Here is a 27350-nt window from a genome sequence, read left to right on the forward strand (position 1 = left end):
TTCCTTCCAGAAAGGTTGTACTAGTTTGCAGTCCCACTAGCAGTGTAAAAGTGTTCCCTTCTCTCCACATCCACGCCAGCATCTGCAGTTTTGAGATTTTGTGATGTGGGCCATTCTCACTGGGGTTAGATGGTATCTTAGGGTGGCTTTGATTTGCATTTCTCTAATATATAGGGATGATGAACATTTTTTCATATGTTTGTTAGCCATTTGTCTGTCTTCTTTAGAGAAGGTACTATTCATGTCTCTTGCCCATTGATATATGGGATTGTTGGCTTTTTTCATGTGGATTAATTTGAGTTCTCTATAGATCCTAGTTATCAAGCTTTTGTCTGATTGAAAATATGCAAATATCCTTTCCCATTGTGTAGGTTGTCTCTTTGCTTTGGTTATTGTCTCCTTGGCTGTACAGAAGCTTTTCAGTTTAATGAAGTCCCATTTGTTTATTTTTGTTGTTGCAATTGCCATGGCAGTCTTCTTCATGAAGTCTTTCCCCAGGCCGATATCTTCCAGTGTTTTTCCTATGCTTTCTTTGAGGATTTTTATAGTTTCGTGCCTTAAATTTAAATCCTTTATCCATCTTGAATCAATTTTTGTGAGTGGGGAAAGGTGTGGATCCAGTTTCAGTCTTTTACATGTAGATAACTATTTTAAATAGTTAAATTAAATTCCCAACACTATTTTATTGAATAGGGAGTCTTTCCCCCAAGGTATGTTCTTGTTTGGTTTATCAAAGATTAGGTGATTATAAGATGTTAGTTTCACTTCTTGGTTTTCTATTCGATTCCAAGTGTCCATGTCTCTATTTTTGTGCCAGTACCATGCTGTCTTGACCACTATGGCTTTGTAGTACAGACTAAAATCTGGTATGCTGATGCCCCCAGCTTTATTTTTATTACTAAGAACTGCCTTAGCTATATGGTTTTTTTCTGGTTTCGTACAAAATGCAGAATCATTTTTTCCAAATCTTGAAAGTACAATGTTGGTATTTTAATAGGAATGGCATTGAATAGGTAGATTGCTTTGGGAAGTATAGACATTTTAACAATGTTGATTCTTCCCATCCATGAGCATGGTATGTTCTTCCATTTGTTAATATCCTCTGCTATTTCCTTTCTGAGGATTTCATAATTTTCTTTGTAGAGGTCCTTCAACTCCTTTGTTAGGTATATTCCTAGGTATTTCATTTTCTTTGAAACTATGGTGAAGGGAATTGTGTCCTTAATTAGCTTCTCATCTTCACTGTTATTGGTGTACACAAAGGCTACTGACTTGTGAACATTGATTTTATATCCTGAAAGATGACTGTATTTTTTGATGACTTCTAGGAGTCTTGTGGTTGAGTCTTTGGGATTCTCTAAGTATAAGATCATGTCGGCAGCAAAGAGGGAGAGTTTGACCTCCTTTGCTCCCATTTGGATTCCCTTTATTTCCTTGTCTTGCCTAATTGTATTGGCTAGAACTTCTAGCACTATGTTGAATAGTAAAGGTGACAGAGGACAACCTTGTCTGGTTCCAGTTCTAAGAGGAAAAGCTTTCAGTTTTACTCCATTCAGTAAAATATTGGCTGTGGGTTTGTCATAGATAGCTTCAATCAGTTTTAGAAATGTGCCACCTATGCCTATTCTCTTCAGTGTTCTAATTAGAAAAGGATGCTGGATTTTATCAAATGCTTTTTCTGCATCTATTGAGAGGATCATATGATTTTTATTTTTGCCTCTGTTAATATGGTGGATAACGTTTATGGACTTGTGTATGTTAAACCAGCCTTGCATACCTGGGATGAAACCTACTTGATCCTGATGTATGACTTTTTTGATGATAAGCTGTAATCTATTGGCTAGGATTTTGCTGAGAATTTTTGCATCTGTATTCATAAGTGAGATGGGTCTGAAATTCTCCTTTTTGGTTGGGTCTTTTCCTGGTTTTGGTATCAGGGTGATGTTTGCTTCATAGAATGTGTTGGGGAAGATTCCTTCATCCTTAATTTTTTGGAATAATTTCTGCAGTATAGGAATAAGCTCTTCCTCGAAGGTTTGATAAAATTCTGGTGTGAAGCCCTCTGGACCAGGCCATTTTTTGGTTGGAAGCTTTTTTACTGTTTCTTTAATCTCAGTGCTAGAAATTGGTCTGTTCAGGAGCTCTATTTCTTCCTGGCTAAGTCTAGGGAGAGGGTGTGATTCCAAATATTGATCCATTTCCTTCACATTGTCAAACTTTCTGTCAAGTTTCTGGTAGTATTCAGAGATGATCTCTTGTACCTCTGTGGGATCAGTTGTTATTTCCTCTTTATCATTTCTGATTGAGGTTACTAGAGATTTTACTTTTCTATTTCTCATTAGTCTGGCCAACGGTTTATCTATTTTATTTATTTTTTCAAAAAACCAACTCCTTGTTTCATTAATTTTCTGAATGATTCTTTTGTTTTCAATTTCATTGATCTCTGATTTGATTTTGGATATTTCTTTTCTTCTACTGAGTTTAGGCTTAGATTGTTCTTCTTTTTCTAATTCCATAAGATGGCTTGTGAGTTTGTTGATGTGCTCTCTTTCTGTTTTTCGAATGTAGGCATCTAAAGCAAAAAATTTTCCTTTCAAAACTGCTTTTGCAGTATCCCACAGGTTTTGGTAGCTTGTGTCTTCATTGTTATTATGCTCAAGGAAGTTAATGATTTCCTGTTTTATTTCTTCCTGCACCCATCTGTTATTCAACAGAAGGTTGTTTAATTTCTATGCCTTTGTGTGGATAACCCAGGCTTCTTACCTGGTGCCTGAGACAGTACTTTGGGCAGGTGATATCCACTTTTCTGGCTCACTTCGGCCCAGCAGGGGCAGAGGACCGGTGTTGGCCTGGCAGAACCTTTCAAAGGCTGGAGCGAGGGAGTTGGGCAGGACTACCACGCTGGCTGGCCGGAGCCCTGGTGGGAGAAGGGTCAAAGGTACAGTCAGATGTTTCTTTGTAGACTCTTTCTAACGTAACTCATTTTTAAATGACAAGGTCTCACTATGTTGCCCAAGCTATCCTCTTTCATAGCCTCCCAAGTAGGGGGAACTACAGGCATACATACTACACCACTGTATACAACTTCTAATTTGACTTTTTATTGAGGCGCTACATATACCCAGAAAAGTGCATGTAAGTGTATAGCTTAAAGAATTTTCAAGAAATGAACACACTCCTGTAACCAGCATCCACATTCAGCCACTATCCTGACTTCCAACATCACCTATTACTTTTGCCTGTTCCTGGACCTCATGTAATGGAGTCAAACCATATTTGTCTTTTAAGTCAGGCTTCTTTCACTGAACAGTATATTTGGGAGATTCATCTATACTGTTTCATTTAACAATAGTCAATTCATCCTCATTGCTCTGTGGTATATTTGTATAATGAGTATTGACCCAATCCTGCTGCCAGTGGACATCTGAGTAGGTTATTTGAGGTTATTTAGTGGTGCTACCATGAACATTGTAAAACATGCATTTGGGGGCCATAAGGTATATAAATTCAGCTTTAATAGATATTGCCAAGCAGTTTTCCAAAGTGGCTGTACCAATTTACACTCCCATCAGTGGTGTGTCTCCAATACTTGAAATTGCCTGTCTTTTTCATTTTAGCCATTCTGTCAGGTGTGTAGTAGTGTCATATTGTGGTTTTAATTTGCATCGTCCCAATAACTAATGTGCTTGAGTACCTTTTCATATTTCTTACTGGCTATTTGGGTATCCTTTTTGGGAAAGAGGCTGTTCACATCTTTTGTCTGGGCAGATTCTTGACTGAGTAGGCTCATAGTCTTAATGGAGCTACAGAGGAAAACCTCCACTGGCATGCCACGACCTCCTTGGGGGCAGCCAGCCAACCTCTGCAATGGGAAGTCCATTGGATTTGGAGATAAACAAACATGGGCTTACATCCCAATTCTGCTTCTGACCAGCTGTGTGACCCTGGAAAGCTGATTTGCATCTATTACCCTCAGATTTCCCTCAGCAAGATGATGGTGATTGTACCCATCTCAGAGAGCCCTCAGCGAGTTAATGTTTGTGAATTATCTAGCATATTATTGTCCAGAAAGAAGGGCTTGGAGTTAGTGTACACTTATGCAATAAAATTCTGTAAATACATTTAAAATTAGTGTACAGAAGAAATATTTAACTTAGGGCCTCAAACTATCCTCCCAACTTGGCCTCCGAAAGTGCTAGGATTACAGATGTGATCCACCATGCTCCTCCTTTAATGATTATATTAAAAGATGTTTGTAACCTATTATTAGAGGAACCATGCTGGGTAACAATGTGGTATGTTTGACATACTCTCCTTTTTATGAAATCAGTGAGAAAGAACTGGAAGGAAAGATGTTATACATCTACATGATAACCGTGGTTGTCTCCACGTGACAAGACTGGATGACTTTAATTTTCTTTTTTTTTTTTTTTGTAGAGACAGAGTCTCACTTTATGGCCCTCGGTAGAGTGCCATGGCCTCACACAGCTCACAGCAACCTCAACTCTGGGCTTAAGCGATTCTCTTGCCTCAGCCTCCTGAGTAGCTGGGACTACAGGCACCCGCCACAATGCCCGGCTATTTTTTGGTTGCAGTTTGGCCGGGGCCGGGTTTGAACCCGCCACCCTCGGTATATGGGGCCGGCGCCTTACTGACTGAGCCACAGGCGCCGCCCGACTTTAATTTTCTTTTCTGTGCTTTTCTCAATATTCTGAAATTAAGACCATCGAAAGAAAACCATCATTATGCTCTATTGGAGAAATAACCCAGGGGACAATCTCCTAACTGCCAGATTTATTCCATCACATGTAGGCTTTTCTCTCCTGCAATAATTACTGAGCTCTTCTTATATGCCAGGCTCTTTGTGCTATGTAATTTGCATTAGTGATCATCTATATTTTATAAATAAGGAAAATTAGGCTCAGAGAGATGAAATGATTTTCCCAGGGTCACACAACTGGTGCACAGCATAGCCAAGATTTAAACCAGGGACAGGTGACCCCCGCATCCTCTCACTTCATCACTGAACTGCATCTTTTGGGCCTCCTCCCCAGGATGGGTGTACCCCCACCTAAACATCTTCTTCCTCTAGGACTGTGGAGTGAAGCAGAGGCAACCATCTGCTGGGAGAAGTCCAGCTCCTACTCTAACTGGCAGAGCCTGGAACTCATTATCTCCAGTGGTAGAGTGCCTGCCAGTGCTACCAGCAGATTTTCCAAATGAGGACACACTGGACCTCTCTCTCCCACCCATATACCCACCCGCTCAGCTGCTAAAAGCCCAAGGAAACTGACACAAGTCTCAAGCAAGCTCAGCACAGCTCCAAAAATGACCTGGAACAAGGAGGAAGGGAATACAGCTGGCTTAGAGGCCTCCCCTTCCCTACCCACCCACTTCTTAGCTCCAAGGCCTGTTTGTGAGAACAAATTAAATTTTTTTTTTTTTTGTAGAGACAGAGTCTCACCTTATCGCCCTTGGTAGAGTGCCATGGCGTCACACAGCTCACAGCAACCTCCAACTCCAGGGCCCAGGCGATTCTCCTGCCTCAGCCTCCCGAGTAGCTGGGACCACAGGCGCCTGCCACAACGCCCGGCTATTTTTTTGTTGCAGTTTGGCTGGGGCCGGGTTTGAACCCGCCACCCTCGGTATATGGGTCCGGCGCCCTACTCACTGAGCCACAGGCGCCGCCCCAACAAATTAAATTTTTAATATAATAAATCAGGGTGGTATTATGCACACAAAACTGCTTTGTTTTCTTTATAATTAAACGTACATCACAGGGCACTATGTTTGGTTTTGTTTATCTCCACTGCTACAGATAAATAGAAAAGTCCCCAAGTTGTCCCCAATAGTAACAGGTCACAGACTAGAAACCCCCATAGTTCCTTTTTTGAGAAAACGGTGGAACACAGAGGCCTCACTTTTTTGGTGAGGATACTTTATGGTCTGATGTGATCTGTGCATCTCCTTTGAGCTCCGCCTAAGGGGATGACACTTCTCTTCAAAGAGATTGAATGATTCTGAGCTCTTTTATCCCAAAATTAATTTTTTTTTTGAGATAGAATCTTACTTTGTCATCCTTAGTAGAGTGTCATGGCATTATAGCTCAGAGCAACCTCCAATTCTTGGGCTTAAGTGATTCTCTTGCCTTAGCCTCCCAAGTAGCCGGGACTACAGGTGCCTGCCATAATGCCTGTCTATTTTGTTTTTTTTTTAGAGACAGGGTCTCATTTTTCCTCAGGTTGATCTCCAACTCCTGAGTTCAAGCAATCCACCCACCTTGGCCTCCCAAAGTGCTAGGATTATAGGTGTGATCCACCACACTCGGCCCCAAAATAAATTAATTTAAAAAAATATAGTGACAAGAGAAAAAAATTGCCCTTTATCATTCCTAATCTGATTTAAAGCCTCAGAAGAGAGTTTGAACCACAGTTTTCCAGCTGTTGGGTAAAGTGTACTTCTCTCCTTAAGGCATTCCACAACAGCAGGTCACGTGGACTGAGCACTTGACCTGCGCTAGATCAGGTGCCACTCCGGACTGCTCCAGAGGGAAGATTCTGTTACTTTCATTTTACAGATGAAGCTTACAGAGGTCACACAGTTTACATAGCCCCATCACCAGAAAGAAATAAAGCTGGGACTGACACCATGGCTGTCTGACCCTAGGCTCTCTGGCTGCTCTCTTTATTGCCTCCCTGATATCCTAGCAAGCAGTTATCAACCTGGAGCTAAGCTTGTGTTTGCTGACTGTGTGTAACATGTTATGACAGACTATTACGTTGGTGGTGCACGCTCTCTCTCTCTCTCTGTCTCTCGATATATACATGTATATATATGTATGTATGTATGTATGTATATATGTGAAATATATAGATATATTTTTTGTTTGTTTATCTGTTTTGAGATAGTGTCTTACTTTGTCATCCTCAGTAGAGTGTCATGGCATTATAGCTCATAGCAACCTCAAACTCTTGGGCTTAAGTGATTCTCTTGCCTCAGCCTCCCAGGTAATATATATATGTTTCTTGTGCTTCCCGGTATTCACATCCCATTGTAGCCCCTTCCCCCTTGACTCTGGCTTTGGCCAAGTGATTTGCCCTGCACCACATCGTTAACAAGTAAAGCAAGCAGGGGTCTGATATGTGTTTGTGCATTAAGGCTTACCATCTTGAAATAATCTCCCTTGGAGTCCTGAGCTACCATGTAAAGATATGTGGCTACCACTGCTGGAGAGGATTCATAGAGAGAAAGAAATGCTTTGCTAGCATCAGCTGCTCCAGCCACCCCAGTGGACACCAGACATGTTAGGAAGAAGCCATCTTGGATGGTCTAGCCCCAGCAGACACCACATGGAATAGAAGAAACACTAAGCCCAGCCTCAATTGCAGAATTGTGTCAAGAACTGTGATTTTAAACCACTAAGTTTTGGGATGCTTTGTTATGTAACAATAGATAACTCTGTTAGTCTATAAATACACCTAACAACGGAGGGCAGCATGTCAGTAAACTGAAGGAAAACTGTCTTGCTCTAGCACTTTAAACAGTGCTGCTGGTTTTTCCTGTTGGCACTTCTATCACTACCAAAAAAATCTGGTTTGTTTTTTTTTTTAATTTTTGAAGCATGAAATATTTTATTAAGGCTATGATTATTCAAGTGTAGTTTCTGGAGATGTCTGTAATTTGCTGGGTTCATTTTCACTGGCTCTACCTTCATCCTCCATGGCACTTCTGATCTATGCAAGTGGTTAGAATATTCATGTACTTAATAACAAATTATTGGATCTATTATACTTAAGTCCTTGGCTATGACCATGTAATTAGATCCCTGGGTGCTTTAAAGGAGAAAAGCTTCATATAAATAGAGATAAAACAATGAAAGTGCACGAGCTGGCCTGCCAGTGTGTTTTACTTTTACAGCATCCAGTGCTGGTACCCAGTGGGCACTTATGGATCATGGGTGTTGATGGGAATTTTATTTCAGAAGCACTACTGAATTCACCCAGCCTGACTATAAGTCAACATAAAAAGATTTTTCAGTGTAGGGTGGTGCCTGTGGCTCAAAGGAGTAGGGCACTGCCCTCATATACTAGAGGTGGTGGGTTCAAACCCGGCCATGGCCAAAAACTGCAAAAAAAAAAAAAAAAAAAATTTTTTTTTTCAGTATAAATTGATGGCATTTAAGAAACTCTGAAAAACTCACAGGATAAGCTGGTACAAAAACCCTGGTCACAAACTTCTAGGGGTAAGAAAAAGTGAATTTTGGCCTAAATTCAATTATTAAATGGAAAAGGAGGAAGAAAGAGACACTAAATGACACCATCAGCGGGTAACAGACTAGAGGAAGTAAAGTTCTTGGTTATCTGGTATAGATACACATCAGTTAAACGCACAAGGCTGTAGATGATCACAACCAAGTTTGGCATCAAAGCTGAGAAGTGTGCATCAGGGCCTGAGCCCTGGTGTCCCGCAGCTTTGCAGAAGCCAAGCCCCCACCTCACACTGCCTCTGATTGTCTTATCTCTTTCCCTTCTCTTTCTTCTTTCCTTTCCTTTCTCCCGCACCTCCAGGCAATTTTTAAAACAATTTAAAAATCCCCTAAACATTCTAAATTGAATCCCTATAGGCAATCCTCAGACTTGATCTTCATCATTCATTCTTTCTTCTTCTTTTTTTTTTCAAAAGTAAATTTATTTTGGGTTAATGTGAGGGTATAAACAACCAGGTCAAAATATTTGATTTTGTTAGGTAGAGTCCCTATTGTGGTTATGTCCCATACAAACGTATGCCAAACACCCCCAACCCCATGCCCATTCGGTGAGAGCACCCCAACCCCTCTCTTGGCCCCTCCCTCATTACCCCTTCCCCCAGGAAAATCATTTTTAATGTGAGCTTTTCCTTGGACTAGGTCAATAACATATTTAATAACTATTTTCTCTTACAAGGCCCTTCAGAGCCTTATGTGTCACTCCTGGTAACAGTGGGGAGATGGGTGCTACCCAGAGAATAAGGCCAGCCAATGGTAGGGAGAATTTGGTCTATATCAAAATCAGATTAAAATGGAGTGTTTGCCCAGGAAAAGCAACCTGGGAATGCTTTTCCCAGGATGGAAATATTTTTTACCATCTGAGCTCATTGGTGGTTGTTCAGTTCTTCTTATGGAACTGAGGTGACCAGACAGAACTGGGTGGTGCTGGACCCATCTGGTGAGATTTCACACTTGTACTTCAAGTCCAAGGTGCCAGTTCCTTCTGGACAGTTAAATGGTGACCTGAGCTAATAGTATTCTGCTCTTACTTTCTATTTCCCAGGTGGAAGCCTGAAATCTCACGAATTTCTAGGCCCTACACAGCTGGTATTTCCAGGAATTTTTAAAAAAACATGTAGCAGCACTTACCCCCAGGCATGCTGGATGTGTTTCTGATGTTTGATCTCTTTTGTAGAATCATACACCTTCTGGCAGAGGGAAGGCAGGACCTCAGGTAGAGGGCAAAAGTCATCATGTAATCCTTGAAAGGGCTGCAGAGAATCTGGGTGAGGGGAAATAGGGGAACAAAGTAGAGAGTATATCCTCCCTGCAGGTAGAAGATGCAACATCAGACACCACCTCCTGGGCCTGCCCTGTGGTGGGTGGTGGTTGGAGCAAGTTCTTCCCTGTTCCCATCTCAGTTTCTAATGAGAAATTCCAAACCCTTTTGACCTTTGCTTCTGCCCTTCCCTGGCCTGGAATGTCCTTCTCCACTCCCCAAAGGTCTTTCCATTCCTCAGAACCCTCTCAGGATCTTCTGCCTCTGAAGCAGCCTACATGCTCATACCCTAGAAGACTTCTTGGCCTGGAATCACAGTGGCTAATACTTTACTTGACTCTGAGCTCCTTTCTCTGCGCAGTGCTTCCAAGGCAGAGACACATCTTAGACTTCTTCCATAGGCATCTAAGAACATAGCGCATATCAAAAACACTTACAATTGAATTCACCTTCTGGAACGAGTGGTCCCCTAAATCAACATCCTCCATACCCATAGACCCATGCAAATAGCTTTCAACTGACTCACATGTCTGACTTGAAATTGGGTTCAACTTCATCACACATGAAGGCCTTAAGTAACTTATTCTCTAACACAAGTAAGTAAATTAATTCTAATAAATACCATCAGGGCCAAGTCCTCTAGTCTTCCTAGATTTAAAAGACCTCTGTTTCTCTCTCTTATCCCCATCATTAAAATAAAAAATAAAATTCAATCCTCCTTCATATATTCCATGGTTTCTCAGTTCTCTAGGAGATAAAATTATCTTGCTCATGCTTTTATTATTTTCTAGTTACTCTCCCAACCCTCTTAGAGGCTTAGATTTAATAATCATGGCAGGAGAAAGGGGCCTTTACACTTTTTTTAACAGGAGACCTGCTGTTTCTACACTAAGTCTGGTCTGGTCCAAGAGAGCATTACCCAGCTCCGAGAACAAGCTAACCACCTGTGATCTCAGAATGAGGGATCCTGGTTTAACAGCCCATGGGGACACTGGATCTTACCCCTCTTGGGCCCCCTCACTGCAATCCTCCCATTATTACCATTGCCCTTTGTGTCATCCAATTCCTGTCCTCATTTATTCAAGACAGGGTAAGAAAAGTATCAGCCGCAGTTGCCATCCAATTTCTGCTACTCCCCAAACCTTCTCCCAATGTACCCCAAACCTGTGCAGCCCTACCAATACCTGACTCATCCCTCTGAGGACAACTATGACCCTGTTCAGCCAGAAACAATTTCAGGAGACTGACTGTTGTCCCCATCACTTCTTTTAACAAGAGTCAGAAATGTTGGGGAGGCCCAATGTGACTAGCTGTGAACTCTTTCCCCCTCTTCCTCTTCATTCTCTCCCCGGCCTCCTCTTTCTTTCCTCCTAAGACAAAGGACACAGAGGACCTAGTTAGCCCCACCCCTGAAGTGTGTGCCAAAGGACCCTAACTTACCAAAGCCCTCCAGGCAAGCTGTGGAATTTGCCCACCAGGGCCCCATATGAAAGAGATCTCTAACGGCACCTGAGCACAGAAACCTCTTTGCACTGCCCAGGTGTCTCTTTCAATAAACCTGGTCTGAACATCTCTTTTACACCTTTGCTTACACCTTTCAGGGACTACAGGTGCATGCCTCAGCCTGGCTGAATGTGTGTGTGTGTGTGTGTGTGTGTTTTAAATCATAATTAAAAGCTTAAAAACATCATTCTAAAAGAGAGGTGGTCTCAAAACTCTAGGAAATTACACTCAGAAAGGAGTTCTATAAGTTGACTTCCTAAATTCTAGAAAAAGAGGTTTTTAATATGTCAGCAAAATCTAGGGCTAGATAGGCACCTTGTGTTGGCCTCTAAGGCATAGCCCATGTTCTATTTATCCAGATACACCCAGTGCCTAGTGCAGTGGCACAGAAGCGGGAGTTCAGTGAGCATTGGTTGAATGCCTAGTTGACTGCAGAATGGGTAACAGCATGATTCAAGGACAGTCTCCATGGTGAGGGTTCTGGACAGGCCTGAGTTTCCATAGCTCTTTCAACCTAAAGACCCAAATGGGACTCCAAACCACCAATTTATGTTTTCAACTCTAATGTCATAGACAGAAAATCATGTAAACCCCAGGGAGATTTTAATGAAGAATGTGAGATTACATAAAATCTCTAACAAATACAACACAAAGAATATTGCCTTGGAAAGGGGAGAGATGTATTAAGAGCTGCCTTAAGAGCTGCAGGAACAAAGTGCCACAGGGACACAGAGGAGAGAACAGTTAGTCCTGCTGGGCTGGGCTGGGGGTGCCAGGAGGGGTCAGGTGAGGTTGGATTCCACACCCCTAATGGAGGATTCTGAGGGTTAAAGCAGCTGCTTTGGCAGGTCAACCCCAAGCTTGGCTGCTGGACCAAGAGACCCTGCCTGGGCCTGGGAGACCTGAATCCTTGGCTGAGCAGCTGGGCTAAGGGCCTGGATGTCTGTGATCCCCTGGGATCACCGCAAAGGACTTAACACTTCTGACTGGCACTCAGCAAAGACTGAAGAGAGAACCATTTCATAAGCACATGGGGAACAGTGGCCAGACCCTTCTGATACCTGCAGATATCAGAGTTTATCATTTCATATGTGAAGAGAAGAGTTTACTCGAACCCTCTGAAATGAGAGACCCCACAGTACTTGGTAGCCTGCATCCCCACCTATTACTATTTTATAAGGTAACAGGTACAAGCTGGGTGCTGTTTTGCAAATAAATTATAGCATAAGACCAAAGTCTGAGGGGTGTTTGCCTTTCCTTTCCTCTGTTTATCTATTGTTTTAATGTAAATGTAAGTGGATTCTAGGTTGCTTTCCTAGCCTGGAGATAAATGAGTGTAGCCAGAAACCCTGCCCTGAAATGTGCACTGGGAGTTTGCCAGGCACCCAAATGTTGCCCACCATGCATGCTGGAAGGGAAAGAAGGTTGAGGACTCCTACCATAAGCAGTCGTCCCCTTTGAAGGCAAGAGTCAAAAAGAGCATGAATTGGCTCCCACAAAAAAAAAAAAAAAAAAAAGGCTTCAGTATATCAACCAGAGAATGCCCACACATCACAAATGATAGCAACTATGGCCATATATGGGTGGCCATTGTGAAGGTACAATTAGGCCCTGTTTAAAGAAACAAAATGTTACCACAAAGTAGAGTCATTTGTTACAGTTCTGAGGATTTCAGTCGCTTACGGGTTTTTTCTTTCATTTGAGAAGGTAGTTAGTTGGGATCCCAGCCCCACAGTGCGGGGCTCACTGAGTGTGCAGAGGAGAGGGAGACAGAGGTTATCCCCCTAAGGAGCCAGGCCTCCTCCCACCTGCTCAGGCCAAAGCTCTGAGGTAACCCCACTTACTTCTCAGGGAGGACACAGACTGCCCCTCTTCTCTTCTGTGCTAATTACTGGGGTGCTGAGGGCACTGAGGAAGCAGGCGAAGAGGTGACCTCAGTGTGTGCTCTGAAATGGAGTGGGTGTTTGGGGCCCACTGTGCACATTCACCAACCACAAAATGGATTCGTGTCCACACAGTCCACTCCCCATTACCCTTCCCCTTCAGCAGGCATCATGGTAAGGAGTAGAACTGGGACAGACTGTCTGCATCCCACATCTGGCTCTACACTTAGGAGGCAATCAGTAACCTCTCAAGGCCCATTTTCTCATCTGTAAAATGAGACTAATAATAACATCTATCTCTGGCCAGGTGCAGTGGTTCATGCCTCTAATCCTAGCATGCTGGGAGGCCAAGGCAGGTGGATTGCTTGAGCTCAGGAGTTCCAGAACTGTCTGAGCAAAAGTGAGACCCCATCTCTACTAAAAATAGAAAAACTAGACAGACTTCGGGCCAGATGTCTGTAGTCCTAACTACTTAGGAGACTGAGGTAAGAGGATCATTTGAGTCCAGGAGTTTGAGGTTGCTGTGAGCTATGATGCCATGGCACTCTACCCCAGGAAGACAGAGTGAGATTCTGTCTCAAAATTTAAAAAGTAAATAAACAAATATGACATATACCTCTGAACACATAGGGGAAAAACCAAGCTCAGTTTCTCCTGTACTCTCACTTAGTCACACAGAAGACTTCTGTGGCCTGTGGTCCCTGAGAAGTTTGTAGGGACTTCTCCCCAGCAGCAATCAATCCGTTCTGCAGAGACGCCGCAAGAGTGTCCTCCAATTCAGCTCTGATACTACCTAGTTGGAAACAGTGTCAGCTCCCACAGGGTGAGGGCTCAGTTGCGGCAGACTGCCCCCCACTCCTGATGGAGGCTGTGGCCTGAACTTACGATAGACCAGCTATGAATCAGGAATCCCACAGACTCCTTACTCAGGTTTTATTAATTTGCTAGAGTGACTCACAGAATTCAGGGAAACACATTGACCAGTTTATTATAAAGTATATGACAAAGGACACAGATTTGCCCGGGTGTGTTGGCTCATGCTTGTAAATCCTAGCGTGCCGGGAGGCCAAAGCAGGTGGATTGCTTGAGCTCAGGAGTTCCAGACCCGCTTGAGCAAGAGGGAAACCTCATCTGTACTAAAAATAGAAAAGCTTGCTCAGCGCTATGGTAGGTGCCTGTAGTCCAAACTTCTAGGGAGGATGAGACAAGAGGATTGCTTGAGCCCAAGAAGTTGAGGTTGCTGTGAGCTATGATGCCACAGCACTCTAGCCTGGGTGACAGAGTGAGACTGTATTAAAAAAAAAAAAAGAAAGAAAGAAAAGAAAAAAAAATAGCAGAAGAGAAAACAAAAAGGCACAGATGAGGAGATCTGTAGGGTGCAGTATGGGGGAAGGGGTGTCAGCCCAGGTAAGTCAACCCTGCCCTGCCAGGTACGTCACCACCCTCCAGGAACCTCCACATGGTCAGTTGTCCAAACACAGCCCTTTGTGGATTTTATGGAGGCTTCATTGCCGAGGCACGATCGACTGCATCCTTGGTCATAGGTGATCAACTCAGAGGTGGGAGGTGCTGAAAGACCCAATCTTTCAATCCTGCCTTGGTCTTTCTGGTGACCAGCCCCATCCTGAAACTATCTAAGGGCTGCCAGCACCTGTCATCTCACCAGCACACCAAAAGACACATATCACTTTGGAGATTCCAATGATTTTAGAAGTTACATGCCAGGAAACGGAAACGAAATGTGTATCGCACAATAGCTCAGTACCACCGGGTTAAATTAGTGAACACCCATAAGGTTCTTAGGACACTTCCCAGCCTGGTCACTGTTAGCTCTAATTGAGTGATGTCCGCGTGTGTTCCTCTTTGCCCAGTGAGCTGCAGATACAGTGGTGTCTAAGACAGCCCATGCTCACAGGGGTTTACCCTCCCAGGAGATAGACTTTAAACACATCATTACCATTGTGTCTGTCTCCTGGGGAAAGACAGAAAAAATAGTTAACTATAACATCACATGCCTAGCACTCCTGGGCCACAGGGACTGGGGACAGAGGCGAAGGGGCTGGATCTAAAAGGAGAGTAGGAGTTAGATTAGCAAAAGGTGGGGAGGAGAAAGGCCCTTGAGGTCCAGGGGACAGTGTGAGCACCAGCAGAGAGGCATGTGGAGGGACGCGGCTTTCCACACTGCTAAAGCCTATGACACCAGGTTGGGGGTGGAAGGAGCAGAGGCCAGCTCATGGGGAGTCTCCTGCAGGTCAAGGAATTTAGATTTATTCCAGAGCAATGGGCAGTCATCAAAGGTTTTCAGCAGCAGAGTGACTTGTGAGATTTGCCTCTTATAAAGGTCATTCAGGCTGCAGGTGGGGACAGCCGACTGGACAGCCAAAGTGAGAGGTTGGCAGAAGACAGGGGAGCCCAGGCCAGACTCAGAAGCATGTAGAAAGTCTCCTCCAGGAAAAAAGAACCTTGCAAGGGAAAGGCTGCCTCCCCTTCATGTGCCCTGCAAGACCAGACAATGCTCAGCACACTCTGGGGGCAGCCAGGGTTGTTCCTGTGATACAAGGCAGCACACACACATGCACACACACGTGTGCACACACAGGGAAGATGTTCCTTGTCTCCTTGCATTTCCATGAAGAGGAGGCCTTTTCTCTGTTCTCCTCACTGCTGCATCTGCAGCACCCACAACAGCGCCTGGCACATGAAGGCAACCCAGTAAATGTTCGCTATCGGGGGACGGGCAGAGCAAGTGGCCTGCACAAAGGTGTCTGAGATGGAGCAGCCAGGGAGGGAGAGAGGGAAGGAGGAGGGAAATCACATGGCTCAGAAGCTGAGGGAAGTTAAGTGTCTGAAGGAGAAATTTGTGGCGCATGGATGCCAAGGAAGATAAAGAGCCCCAAGCATCCCCAGACTCTGCAACTCCTGCTTTCTTTCCTGTCTTACCCAATAAAGCCATCACAGCTCAGGCACAGGGAGGACTTTATATTTATGTAGGGTTGTACTTAGGACCTTTGGGGTACAAAAAATAACAGAAGAAACAACTTCCATAAAGCTCACTGAGTAGTCAAGAAGATAATATAATTTACAAAAATAAACAATTTGCAGTGTTACAAAGTTCCATTTTTGGTTTCTGTAGATGTCTCCTGGATCATTTCCCCAGAGTCCCACAACATGATAATGGAAGAACAAAACGAGTAGGTGTGCAGACCTTGTCTCCACTCATTAATTTCTGTGGTGGGAGTTGCTCAGTGTTTGCCAAGGGAGTTGCTGGTGGTAGCCTAAATACAACTGCACTTCTGCAAAATAAATGCTGCTATAAGGAAGGAGCATCCTAGCTGTAGCAACATTTTATTAAATTTTTTTTATTATAATAACAGAGACAAAAGATTGGGGAAACACTGGCAGTCATTATTAGTACTTGATTATTTAATAGATCAAATATACATGCTCCCAACAAGGAGATGATTGTTAACAAAACAAATATTTTCAAATGAAGCAAATGGTCTCTTCTCTTTCCTCTTCCTAAACAATTCCTCCTAAAGTCATGAGATGGGGCAGAGTAAGACAGGAGTCCATGGTGGGGAGGGTAGGAAGCCATGGTGGCCCAAAGCAGGGTGGCAGAGTCCATGTGGGGCGAGGAGCATGTCCATGTATTGGGGGATGTTGGCCTGGAATGACCTGGAGTTGACAGAGAGAGTCCAAGGGAGTGAGGAGGGCAGCTATGCGGAAAGGAGGTGGAGGTCGAAATGGGAGAAGGTGTATACTTGTGATCGATCAAATACATAATTATATTAAGGCCAAGAGAACCCATGTGTGTCACTGTTGGATAAGGGAGTTACAGCTATGGAAGAAAACTAGAATAAACCCTATGGTTGAGGATTATATCCTCAATATACAAAATGAATTAAAAACTATATAAATGTGTGTGTGTGTGTATGTGTTTGTAGGAAACATATTCTCTAGCTCTGTCTGGAAGCAGCAATCCTCCAATAGGACTGAGTACATCAAGTGCCCAGATCTTGGATTCTAAATACCATTTTCTACTAGGCGCAGTGGCTCACACCTGTAATCCTACCACTCTGGGGGGCTGAAGCAGATGGACTGCTTGAGCTCAGAGCAGGCTGAACAAGAGTGAGACCCTGTCTCTACCAAAAAATAGAAAAACTGAGGCAGGAGGATTGCTTGATCCCAGGAGTTTAAGGTTGTGCTGTGAGCTATGATGATGCCATGGCACTGTACCCAGGGAGAGAGTGAGACTCTGTCTCAAAAAAAAAAAAAGGATAAATAAATCCCATTTTTTATTCAAATTAATCAAGACTCCTTGGAGAAATAGTTGATTCCATGGCTGGGGCAAGGAGAATGTAAGATGAGCCTGGAACATCTTGTATCAGAAAGTGAAGATGTCCTTCAAGGAATGAAGGGGGGACAGAGAAGAGACACAGATTGAACAGGCTTTCTCTGGTCACTTAGGGAAATTTTGATCTTTAAAACAAATAATGATAGGAACAGATTATAACTCACTAATAGAGGAGTCCCTAAGTCTCTAAAGATATAAAAATAACTAATTTTAAAAGTTGATAAAGAATAAGATACAAAAAGGGATTTTCTTTTGTACTATCTTTGTAATTTTTTGTCATGTTGTGATTGGCTCAAAATTTTAAAAAATGATAAGAAATAAGCTACATAGAAATTAAATTGTGTTAAATAAAATGTGGTGGCTCAGTGGGTAGGGTCCTGGCCCCATATACCGAGGGTGGCAGGTTCAAACCTGGCTCTGGCCAAACTGCTACAAAAAAATAGCCAAGCGTTGTGGTGGGTGCCTGTAGTCCCAGCTACTTAGGAGGCTGAGTCAAAAGAATCGCCTAAGCCCAGGACTTGAGGTTGCTGTGAGCTGTGTGACGACATGGCACTCTACTGAGGGCGACAAAGTGAGACTCTGTCTCTACAAAAAAATAAAAAATAAAATACATACAGGAGAATATTACTCAGATATGAAAAGAAAGGAAATTCTGACATGCTACAATGTGGATAAACCTTGAGGGCATTATGTTAACTGAAATAAGTCGGACACAAGAGGCAAACACTGCCCAACTCCACTTATGTGAGGTGCCCAGAGCCGTCACACTCATAGCGACTGAAAGTAGAATGGTGGCTGCCGAGGCTGTGTGGAGGAGGGAATGGGGAGTTAGTGTTGATGGGTACAGACCTTCAGTTTTACAAGACGGAAAGAGCTCTGGAGACGATGGATGAAGGTGATGGCTGTACCACAATGTAAATGTACTTAACACCACTGAACTGTATACTTAAAAGTGATAAATTATGGTTAATTTTGTTCTGTGTTCTACTATAAAAATTTTTCGATTTAAATTTTTAAAAAGTAAGTTGTGTGGCTGGGCATGGTGCAGTGACACAGGCCTGTAACCCTAACACTTTGGAAGACCTAAGTGGAAGGATCGCTTGAGGCCAGAAGTTGGAGACCAGCCTTGGCAATAGCAAGACCTTGTCTCTATGAAAAAATAAAAAAATTAGCTGGATATGGTGGTTCCCACCTGTAGTCCAAGCTACTGGGAAGGCTGAGGCAGGAGGATCGTGTGAGCCCAGGAATTTCAGGTTGCAGTGAGAGTTATGATGATACTATTGTACTCTAGCCTGGGCAATGGAGCAAGACCCTGTAAATTGTGATAGCCGGGTGCAGTGGCTCATGCCTGTAATCCCAGCACTGAGGGAGGCTGAGGCGGGAGGATTGCTTGAGCTCAGGAGTTCGAGGCTTGTCTGAGCGAGAGTGAGACTACAACTCGTGAAAAAAATGGAAAAACCCAGCTGGGCACAGCGGTGAGCGCTGGTAATCCCAGCGGCCCCAGAGGCTGAGGCAGCAGGATGCCCACAGCCCGAGTCTGAGCTTGCAGTGAGCTACAACTGACTGCTCAGGGCATAGGGTAGAACTCTGCCTCGACAAAAAAAAAAAAAAAAAGGAAAAAAGAAAGAAACATTCACATTAAATGTTAAATTTCAAATCGCTGGTGTGAAAAGCAACAAACACCAGCCTCAAATTGACTATCAAATATTCTCTAACCTCAGAGTTCCTGTTGCAAGGCTGTGGAGAGGAGCTTATCTTGGGCACAGAAGGTTCTTGTGTATATGCTTTATATGGGCCAAACATTAGCTTTATGATTCTTTGAAAATTTGGGAATAACTCTCTCTGCCCAGCATGACTATGAATGTCCATTCTTAGAGAGTTATAGAATACTTGAGAGCCTCATTCTTCAAAGAAAATCTGTTTTTAGTTAGCAAAATAAAGCAACCCAACTAAGTGGCAAAACTCCAGGTATGACTGCTGTGGGCAAGAAAGGACAGCCCTTCTGTTTTCACAGTTTGCTTGGCCTGTAAAACTAGAGCACATGTGTTTGCTTATTTAATACAGAGTTTTTGCAACAGCTCTGCCAGGCCAAATTCTTGTAACCATGAAATATGACCCACAAAATCCACATGTAGGTTGAGTGTATGATGCTGCCAGCAATAAATGCTGAGTCATATGGTTCCATGGGCAAGTCCTGGGGAGATAAGCCAGGTAGTTGCTTTAAGGGTGTCTCGCTATCCTTGCACTGCACAGTTCAACCAATGGCACGACCGACAAGCCTTCTTCAAGGGCACCTTAAGCAGCACTCTCTGCATCTCCACCACTAGGAAAAGAGTTTGTCAGAGTGGTAATGACCTGGAAACACAGAAAACAGTGCTCTCTTTGGGCCTCCGTTTCTTAATGTCAAATGGCACACATGCAAGACAGACATTTCATCACCGCCTTCCAGTTCTGTCATCGCTATCATCTGTGACTACTCAAGCAATTATTCATGCGTTGATGATTCTATTAATTATTACGTTTTGTTTTTTTAAAAAGGCTCCTTTGTTGAGGAAGTGTGTATGTTTCTTTAATTGAGAATAAAATTAACTTCAGCTGGTTACTGCTTAGAATTGCTGGTTTCCAAACTACATATTTAGTCTAGAATTACATTTGCACTGCCCTGAAGAAGTATACCACTTGATAGCATGAATGTGTGGAAACAAATATACACGACAGAGCCCTACTACAGAAGCAGGTATTATGGGACAGATATAATAACAGATGCCCTTTAAACTTGATCTTTACATGCTACGTCTTAATAGAAAATAGTTAGATTTAAAGGGTGTGTGTATATAATAGGTTATACTCCTGAAGACATATAACTGGTCTAAATCCAAATAAAAATGAGTGAAGCCTGACTAAGTTCATTTATATTCATCTATCAACAACCATGCAGAGCTGGTTATGTAAGTGCTATGGGGTGGCTCCAGTAATTGTTTCCAAGGGTCTTTCAGTCCATTTGGACTGCATCCAAAACCAGTTAAGGCTGGCCCTCACTGTGCACTGCCTGAGGCTTCACAAACTGAAAACCGCCACCTCAGATGTGACGAGGCTTATCTCACTTGGCTTTCTGGGTTAGATCCTCTGACAAATCATTTCATGAGTATTCCTGAGCATCAAATGTTTGGGTCTCTGACCCAAAATTCTTTATTATCTATTGTATAAAACCAACAAAACAGTTCCATGTCCAGACAGGATGGGAACGTGTGCTCCCAACTGTGGGGACAGGAATGCTGGCAGTGTTAGTTTTGAGCTCACTGTTAGCTGAAATGGTCACCATGTTGGACAAAAGCAAACTTCCTTAAGCAAGTTCCCTTGGAGGACTCAGAAAGTTCACAGGTACCCTCGGAGGGAGGGTGCACATTGGGGACCTCGGACGATCACAGTGAGACAGAGAGAATCCTCTCAATTAGTCTAAATTCGGGGGCCATTTCTCCTAGCCAGGCAGCTGACAGGCCTGGGGAGGCGGCGTCCCTGGACTCTCCCTAGCAGCACTTGGTGCATTTCCAGGGAACGGCTTGGCAGCCCTGTGCTGGGCCGCGTGCTCCATCTATTTCTATGGTACCTATCACCATGGTACCTACATGTTCTGAAAAACACAGCTAAAAACAGAACACAAAGAAAAGGGGCACAATCCACTTGCCGGCAGTTACCTTCTCCTGCAGCTGCTGCTACACCTTATAACTGCTCTGGGGGGCCTTTGCCATTCTAAGTTTCTGTGTTTTTTGCTGTGTGTGACCTTAAAAAATAAGAGGCTTACTATCTACTCAGCATCATCTTGGGGATGATGTGGCCTAAGGCTTCAAAAAGTTCCCACTCAGCCATCCTCCAGAGGACGCATGCACATAGGAAGTGGCTTATTCAGCACCTGTTCAGGGCCTCCTCTCAGGTATCTTGGGGAAAAGGGACGATGTGGGGAGTGGGGAAGAGGGATTGTGATGTCAATGTGCACCAACAACCCAAGAAAGGACCTGTGCTGGTTCCAACAAAGAGGATCGTGATCTTTCCCAGGAATGCACTGGACTTTGTTTTTTTGACTTACGAGACAGAATCTCACTCTGTTGCCCTGAGTAGAGTTCCATGATGTCATAGTTCACAACAACCTCAACCTCTTGGACTCAAGAAATCCTCCTGCCTCAGCCTCCTGAATAGCTGGGATGACAGGTGCCCACCACAACACCTGGCTAGTTTTTCTATTTTTGGTAGAAATGGGGTCTTGCTCTTGCTCAGGCTGGTCTCAAACTCCTGATCTCAAGCAATCCACCTGTCTCAGCTGCCCAGAGTGCTAGGATTAGAGGCAGGAGCCACCATGGCCACTGCTGAATGACTTTGGACAAGTCACTTACCTCCCCTATCCATCCTTATCTGTGAAATGGGGCAATACCTCTGGTTTCAGAGGGAGGCTGACATGTTTTCCAATCCAGTTTTTTCTGCCACCCACATACTCTCCAGCTCTTATTTATTTGGGGCGGAAAAGAGGTCGGTGGTTTACTTGCAATTATCTTATACTTTTAAGAGAAAAACATAAATATGAACTCACCTGATGATTTTAGTATTTATTTTAGATTATATAAAAGAATTTAGGTTATATAAAATAGTATTTTTTAACTTTATTCAAATTAATATGAGGGTACAATATTTAGGTTATATTGTTCTCACTTACAGGGTAAAGTTCCATCTGTAGATGAGCCCCTACCCCAGGGGGTGTGTTGTACACCCTCACATTGTGCACATTAGGTGAGATCCCACCTCCTGCCCTCCCTCCTTCTGCCAAACGTCCTCCCCCCACCCCCATTTCCCTCTACCCCTGAACTGGACTATAATAGTGTTCTATTGTTCTTAGGAACATGTAATTGTTTATATACTGATTTCATATTAGTATGGAATACAATGGTATTCATCTTTCCATTCTTGCGATACTTTACTAAAAAGAATGTATTTCAACTCCATCCAGGTAAATGTAAAAGACATAAAGTCTCCATCTTTTTAACGGCTGAATAATATTCCATGTTATGCATATACCACACTTTGTTGATCCATTCATGGGTTGATGGGCTCTTAGTTTGCTTCCACCACTTGACAATTATGAATTGAGCCACAATAAACATTCTAGTGCAAATGTCTTTGTGGTAAAATGATTTATGTTCTTCTGGGTAGATACCTAGTAATGGGATTGCAGGGTCAAATGGAAGGTCTACATTTAGATCTTTGAGGATTCTCCATACTTCTCTCCAAAAGGGCTGTATTAGTTTGCAATCCCACCAGCAGTGTAGAAGTGTTCCCTTCTCTCTACATCCACTCCAGCATCTGGTGTTTTGTGACTTTGTGATGTGGGCTAATCTTGCTGAGGTTAGGTGATATCTTAGAGTGGTTTTGATTTGCATTTCTCTGATGATTAAAGACAATGAACATGTTTTCATGTGTTTGTTGGTCATTCATCTGTCATCCTCAGAGAAGTTTCTATTCTAATCATTTGCCCACTTACAAGAGGGTTGTTCATACTTTTCTTATTGTTTAATTTGAGTTCTCTGTGGATTCCAGTTATCAGGCCTTTGTCAGATTCATAACATGCAAAAATCTCCCACTCTGAGGGCAGTTTGCCTTGTTTGTGTAGTACTCATAGCTTTTTAGCTTGATCAAGTCCCAGTTATTTATTTTTGGTGTTGCTGCAATTGCTAGGGGGGTCGTCCTCATAAAGTTTTTTTCCAGGCCAAAATCTTCAAGTGTTTTCCCCACACTCTTATAGAATTTTTATTGTTTTGTGTCTTAAATTTAAAATTTTATCCAATGAGAATCAATTTTTGTCAGTGGTGAGAGGTGCGGGTCTAGTTTCAGTCTTCTGCATGTGGACAACCAGTTCTTCCAGCACCATTTGTTAAATAAGGATGCTTTTCCCCATTGCCCGTTTTTGTTAGGCTTATTAAAGATTAAATGACAATATGCGGCTGGGTTCATCTCTAGATTCTCTATCCTATTCCATAGATCTGTGTCTGTTTTTGTGCCACATAAAATAATATTTTTGTTTATTTTTATTTATAATTTTTTTGAGTAGGATACTTCTTGAAGCAATCTCCAGAATGAAGTCCAGACTTCCTCTTACATGTCTTACAGCAGAAAATGGTTTCTTTCCTTCCACATTTGTCATTTCTCTGCTCCAAACCCTACAATCCTTTGTTGATTTTTTTCATTTTGCATTATAAAATGCATCTTCCCATTTAGCCTTTCTTCAGTGTCAAAAGATGATGGTCTTCTCTTTCTTTAATTTCTGTTCCTCACATTGCTCACAATCTGAGTGTTGAAATTCATTTTCTTTCTCTCTCTCTCTCTTTTTTGAAAGAGTCTCACTCAGTTGCCCTAGGGTTGAGTGCCATGGTGTCACAGCTCACAACCACCTCAGATTTTTATGCTCAAGAGATCCTCGTGTTTCAGCCACTAGAGGTGTCTGACACAATGCCTGGCTAGCTTTTCTATTTTAGTTTTTCTATTTCTATTTCCTATGGGGTCCCCCTTTGCTCAGGGTGGTCTAGAACTCCAGAGCTCAGGCGATCCACCTGCCTCAGTCTCCCAGAGTGCTAAACTTACAGGTGTGAGCCACTATGCCTGGCCTGAGTGATGAAATTTCTTCCATGAGAAAGGTGTGTCTGCATTTTTTCTCCAGCAAGCCAGCAAGCAAACAACAACAATAACAAACCATGTCTGATGTCTTCCAAAATAATATTAGAAAGGATTAAAAGGAAAAAAATGCAGAAAAGGCCTATAGCCCAGAATCAGCACATAGCAGACTCTCAGCAATTGTGGGCTCCCTTCTTTTCTAACCCACACACTGCACATTTTAAGGCAAAGTAAATAAATACCCCATTTAATGAATAAAAAATTATCCTTTATAATAGGAGGAAGCTGGCCCATTTCCTGAATTTGCTAGTAAACTAGATGAATGCTGCACCAAAACTCCCAAGCTCACACTGAGGAAGCAGAAATAAATCTTTTACTTCTTTTTTTTTCTTTCTTATTTTGATCTCTCTAATTCAGATCTTTTTCAGTAATAATTCCTACACTTTGATACGAAGGATAAAAAAAAATACACTTCTTAGTGATCCTGAGGAAGAACTCCTCCTCCAAAGATAAGAGCAAACTTTACATAGAGCTAAAATAACCGTGAAAAAAACTATGTAACAGATCACAGCACCCTGGTTTCTTAAGAAATATAATTATTAACTCTTTGTATCCTTTGTTATAACTATGTAGCTGATACTGAGCAGAAGATAAAAAGTATAAAAGAGTTTGGAAAAAACTGTTTCCCCAGAACTCAGCATTTCCGCCTTGAGGCACCTGAGTTCTCACCAGCAATTAAAGGTTACTTCTTCTATATTTTTGGTTTTAATTCCCTGTTTTCCTGCAACATTTCTGGTTTCTGGACCAGGAAAATGAGCAGGCGGATTGGGACTGAGAGACGCTGGGGGCTTCTCCTTGCTGGGTATAGCACCCCTTGAGGGTACCCCCAGCACCCTGACTGACACTGTTCTCTAATAGAACTCCTGCGCACAGAGCAGGGAGGTCCGGAGGTCCTCTGCGGCAGCAGCTCACCAACAGAGGAACAAACATATGGGGAAGTGCACGTCCAGACTTAGGTAAGGCTAACTGGATTAAAAGGGGGTATAATACTAGCAAAGCCCACTCCAGAGAGTGGATGAGGAGTTTGATCACTTCCTTGAGGTGGGGGCCTCAGTAAAAAGGAATTGGGGAAGGTAATGGACCTCCATGAGGCAGGGGGCCTCAGTAAGAGGGGCAAAAAGAAACGGGAGGAGGCAAGGAGTCTCCACAAGGTACACGGTCTCAGCAACAAAAGGGATTGCGAGGAATTGTTTAGCCTTTTGAGTAAGTGGTGTGTGAAGAGTGAGTGACTGTTGTACAGCTCCAGGACTGGTTAGAGCTACGGAGCTTGACTGGGCCCTAATTTGCGGTTCTGTGGAGATGTCTCAAGGCATACTGGTGACTTGCTGTCTTATATGGGTGCACCTTAGCTAAGATGCTCATTAAAGCCTCGCGAGAGGCACGGCCAGGTGTGTGCCTGAGAGATCCTCAAACCCTCCCTCCGCCGCTGACGAGGCAGCAGGGATGGGTTCTGCTCCTTCTAAGGAAACTCCCCAAAGGTTAATGGTTTAGAATTTTAACAAAGGCTTTGTAGGGAACTATGGGGTTATTATGACCCCCAAAATGTTGAGAAAGCTTTGTGAGCTAGAATGGCCATCCTTTGGAGTAGGCTGGCCATCAGAAGGGAGATGTAAGTCTAGTAAAGAAGGTATAGAGACTAGTGACTGGCAAGCCTGGACACCCTGCTCAGTTCCCAGACACAGACACTTAGCTGACACTAGTGTTAGAGCCACCCTGGTGGCTGAAAGGACAGGCGGCAATTGTAATGGTAACTTAGAGCAGAAAAACAAGATTAAAAGGCCAAGTACTAATAAATCCTAATCCAGAAGGCACACCTAAAATACAAATAAGGCCATAATAACATTTACTGACAAGGAAACCTGTCAACCTTTCTTGCACAAGAGTTCCAGTATACTTTACTGCAATATGTGGATGATTTACTATTAGGCCATGAGACTAAGAAAGAATGTACCCAAGGAACTGATATGTTGTTCAAACATTTAGAGAACTGTAGATACAAAATTTCCTGAAAGAAAGCAGATGATTTGTAACCTGCCTATTCCCAAGACCAGGTGGCAGTTGCAAGAATTTTTAGGGGCAGCTGGCTACTGTTGCCTATGGATCCTGAATTTTGATGTGCTTGCTAAGCCCTTGTATGAAGCCACAAAGGACGGGGGGGGGGGGGGGTAATAAGGAGCCCCTAGTGTAGGCAGTCCCCCAGAAAAAAAGCATTCCAAGCCATTAAAGCAAAGGTAATGACAGTTCTAGCACTTGGCCTCCCGGACTTCACTAAACCTTTCGCTTTGTATGTAACAGAGAGAGAAAAGATGGCAGTGAGAGTTTTAGCACAGACCCTGGGGCCATGGACTCACCCCGTTGGACTTGTCTACACAATTGGAGAGAGTGGCTAGAGGCCACCCAGTCTAAAAGCTCTAGCAGCAACAGCTCTACTTGTACAAGAAGCTGATACACTAACTTTAAGATGAAACCTGATTGGACTTTATTTGTGGATAGTAGCAGTTTTGTAGATGCCTTTGCTCATCAAAAGGCAAGATATGCAGTAGTTATGGATAGTGAAGTAATAGAAACTCAAGGACTCCCACCTGGGACATCTGCCCCCAAAGGCAGAAATTATAGCACTCACCAGGGCTCTGGAATTAAGGAAAGATAAGATAGTCAGCAGTTATACCAACTCAAAGTATGCCTTTTTCACCCTGTCTGTGTATGATGCATTGTATAGAGGAAAAAAACTATTACACTCAGCTGGAAAACAAATGAAATATTACCAAGAGATATTAAACTTATTGGAGGCTGTGTGAAAACCCAGCAAGATGACAGTAATGCATCGCAAAGGACACCAAAAGAGGCAAACACGTGTTATTTTAATAAGTACTAAGACTGATGCAGAAGCATGCCAGGTAGCAGCAAGCCAATGTGCTTTTGCAGCTCTACGACCTTGAGTCCCAGATGTAACACCAGTATACAGTAAGAAAGAATTGAAGTGGTTAACACAAGAGCAAACTGAAGGACTCCCGCCTGGGACATCTGCCCCCAAAGCAGAAATTATAGTACTCAACAGGGCTCTGGAATTAAGTAAAGATAAGATAGTCAGCATTTATACTGATTCAAAGTATGCCTTATGGTTAGATCAGGCATCCTCAAACTTTTTAAACAGGGGGCCAATTCACTGTCCCTCAGACCATTGGAGGGCCGGACTATAGTTAAAAAAAAAAAAAAAAAACTATGAACAAATTCCCATGCACACTGCACATATCTTATTTTGAAGTAAAAAACAAAACGGGAACAAATACAATTCACACTGCTTCATGTGGCCCGCAGGCCGCCGTTTGAGGACCCCTGGGTTAGATACATTTACCAGAAGGAAGAATAGTT

The 27350-nt window shown here is 43.1% G+C and overlaps 1 protein-coding gene across 6 annotated transcripts in view; it reads right to left on the reverse strand.

Moving 5' to 3' along the window:
- The window catches only part of DGLUCY (D-glutamate cyclase), a 130315-nt gene that overhangs the window by 61143 nt on the left and 41822 nt on the right, over positions 1 to 27350 (reverse strand). For all 6 annotated transcript variants that reach the window (XM_053602329.1, XM_053602330.1, XM_053602328.1 and 3 more), the window contains 2 exons: positions 9395 to 9527; positions 2764 to 2917 (listed from right to left, as the gene is read on the reverse strand). In XM_053602329.1, the coding sequence (XP_053458304.1) occupies positions 2764 to 2917; positions 9395 to 9500 (260 nt within the window). In that variant the 5' untranslated portion in view covers positions 9501 to 9527. The remainder of the gene's footprint in view (positions 1 to 2763; positions 2918 to 9394; positions 9528 to 27350) is intronic.

This window comes from Nycticebus coucang, chromosome 9 (assembly GCF_027406575.1).
Source record: "Nycticebus coucang isolate mNycCou1 chromosome 9, mNycCou1.pri, whole genome shotgun sequence".
NCBI lineage: Eukaryota > Metazoa > Chordata > Mammalia > Primates > Lorisidae > Nycticebus > Nycticebus coucang.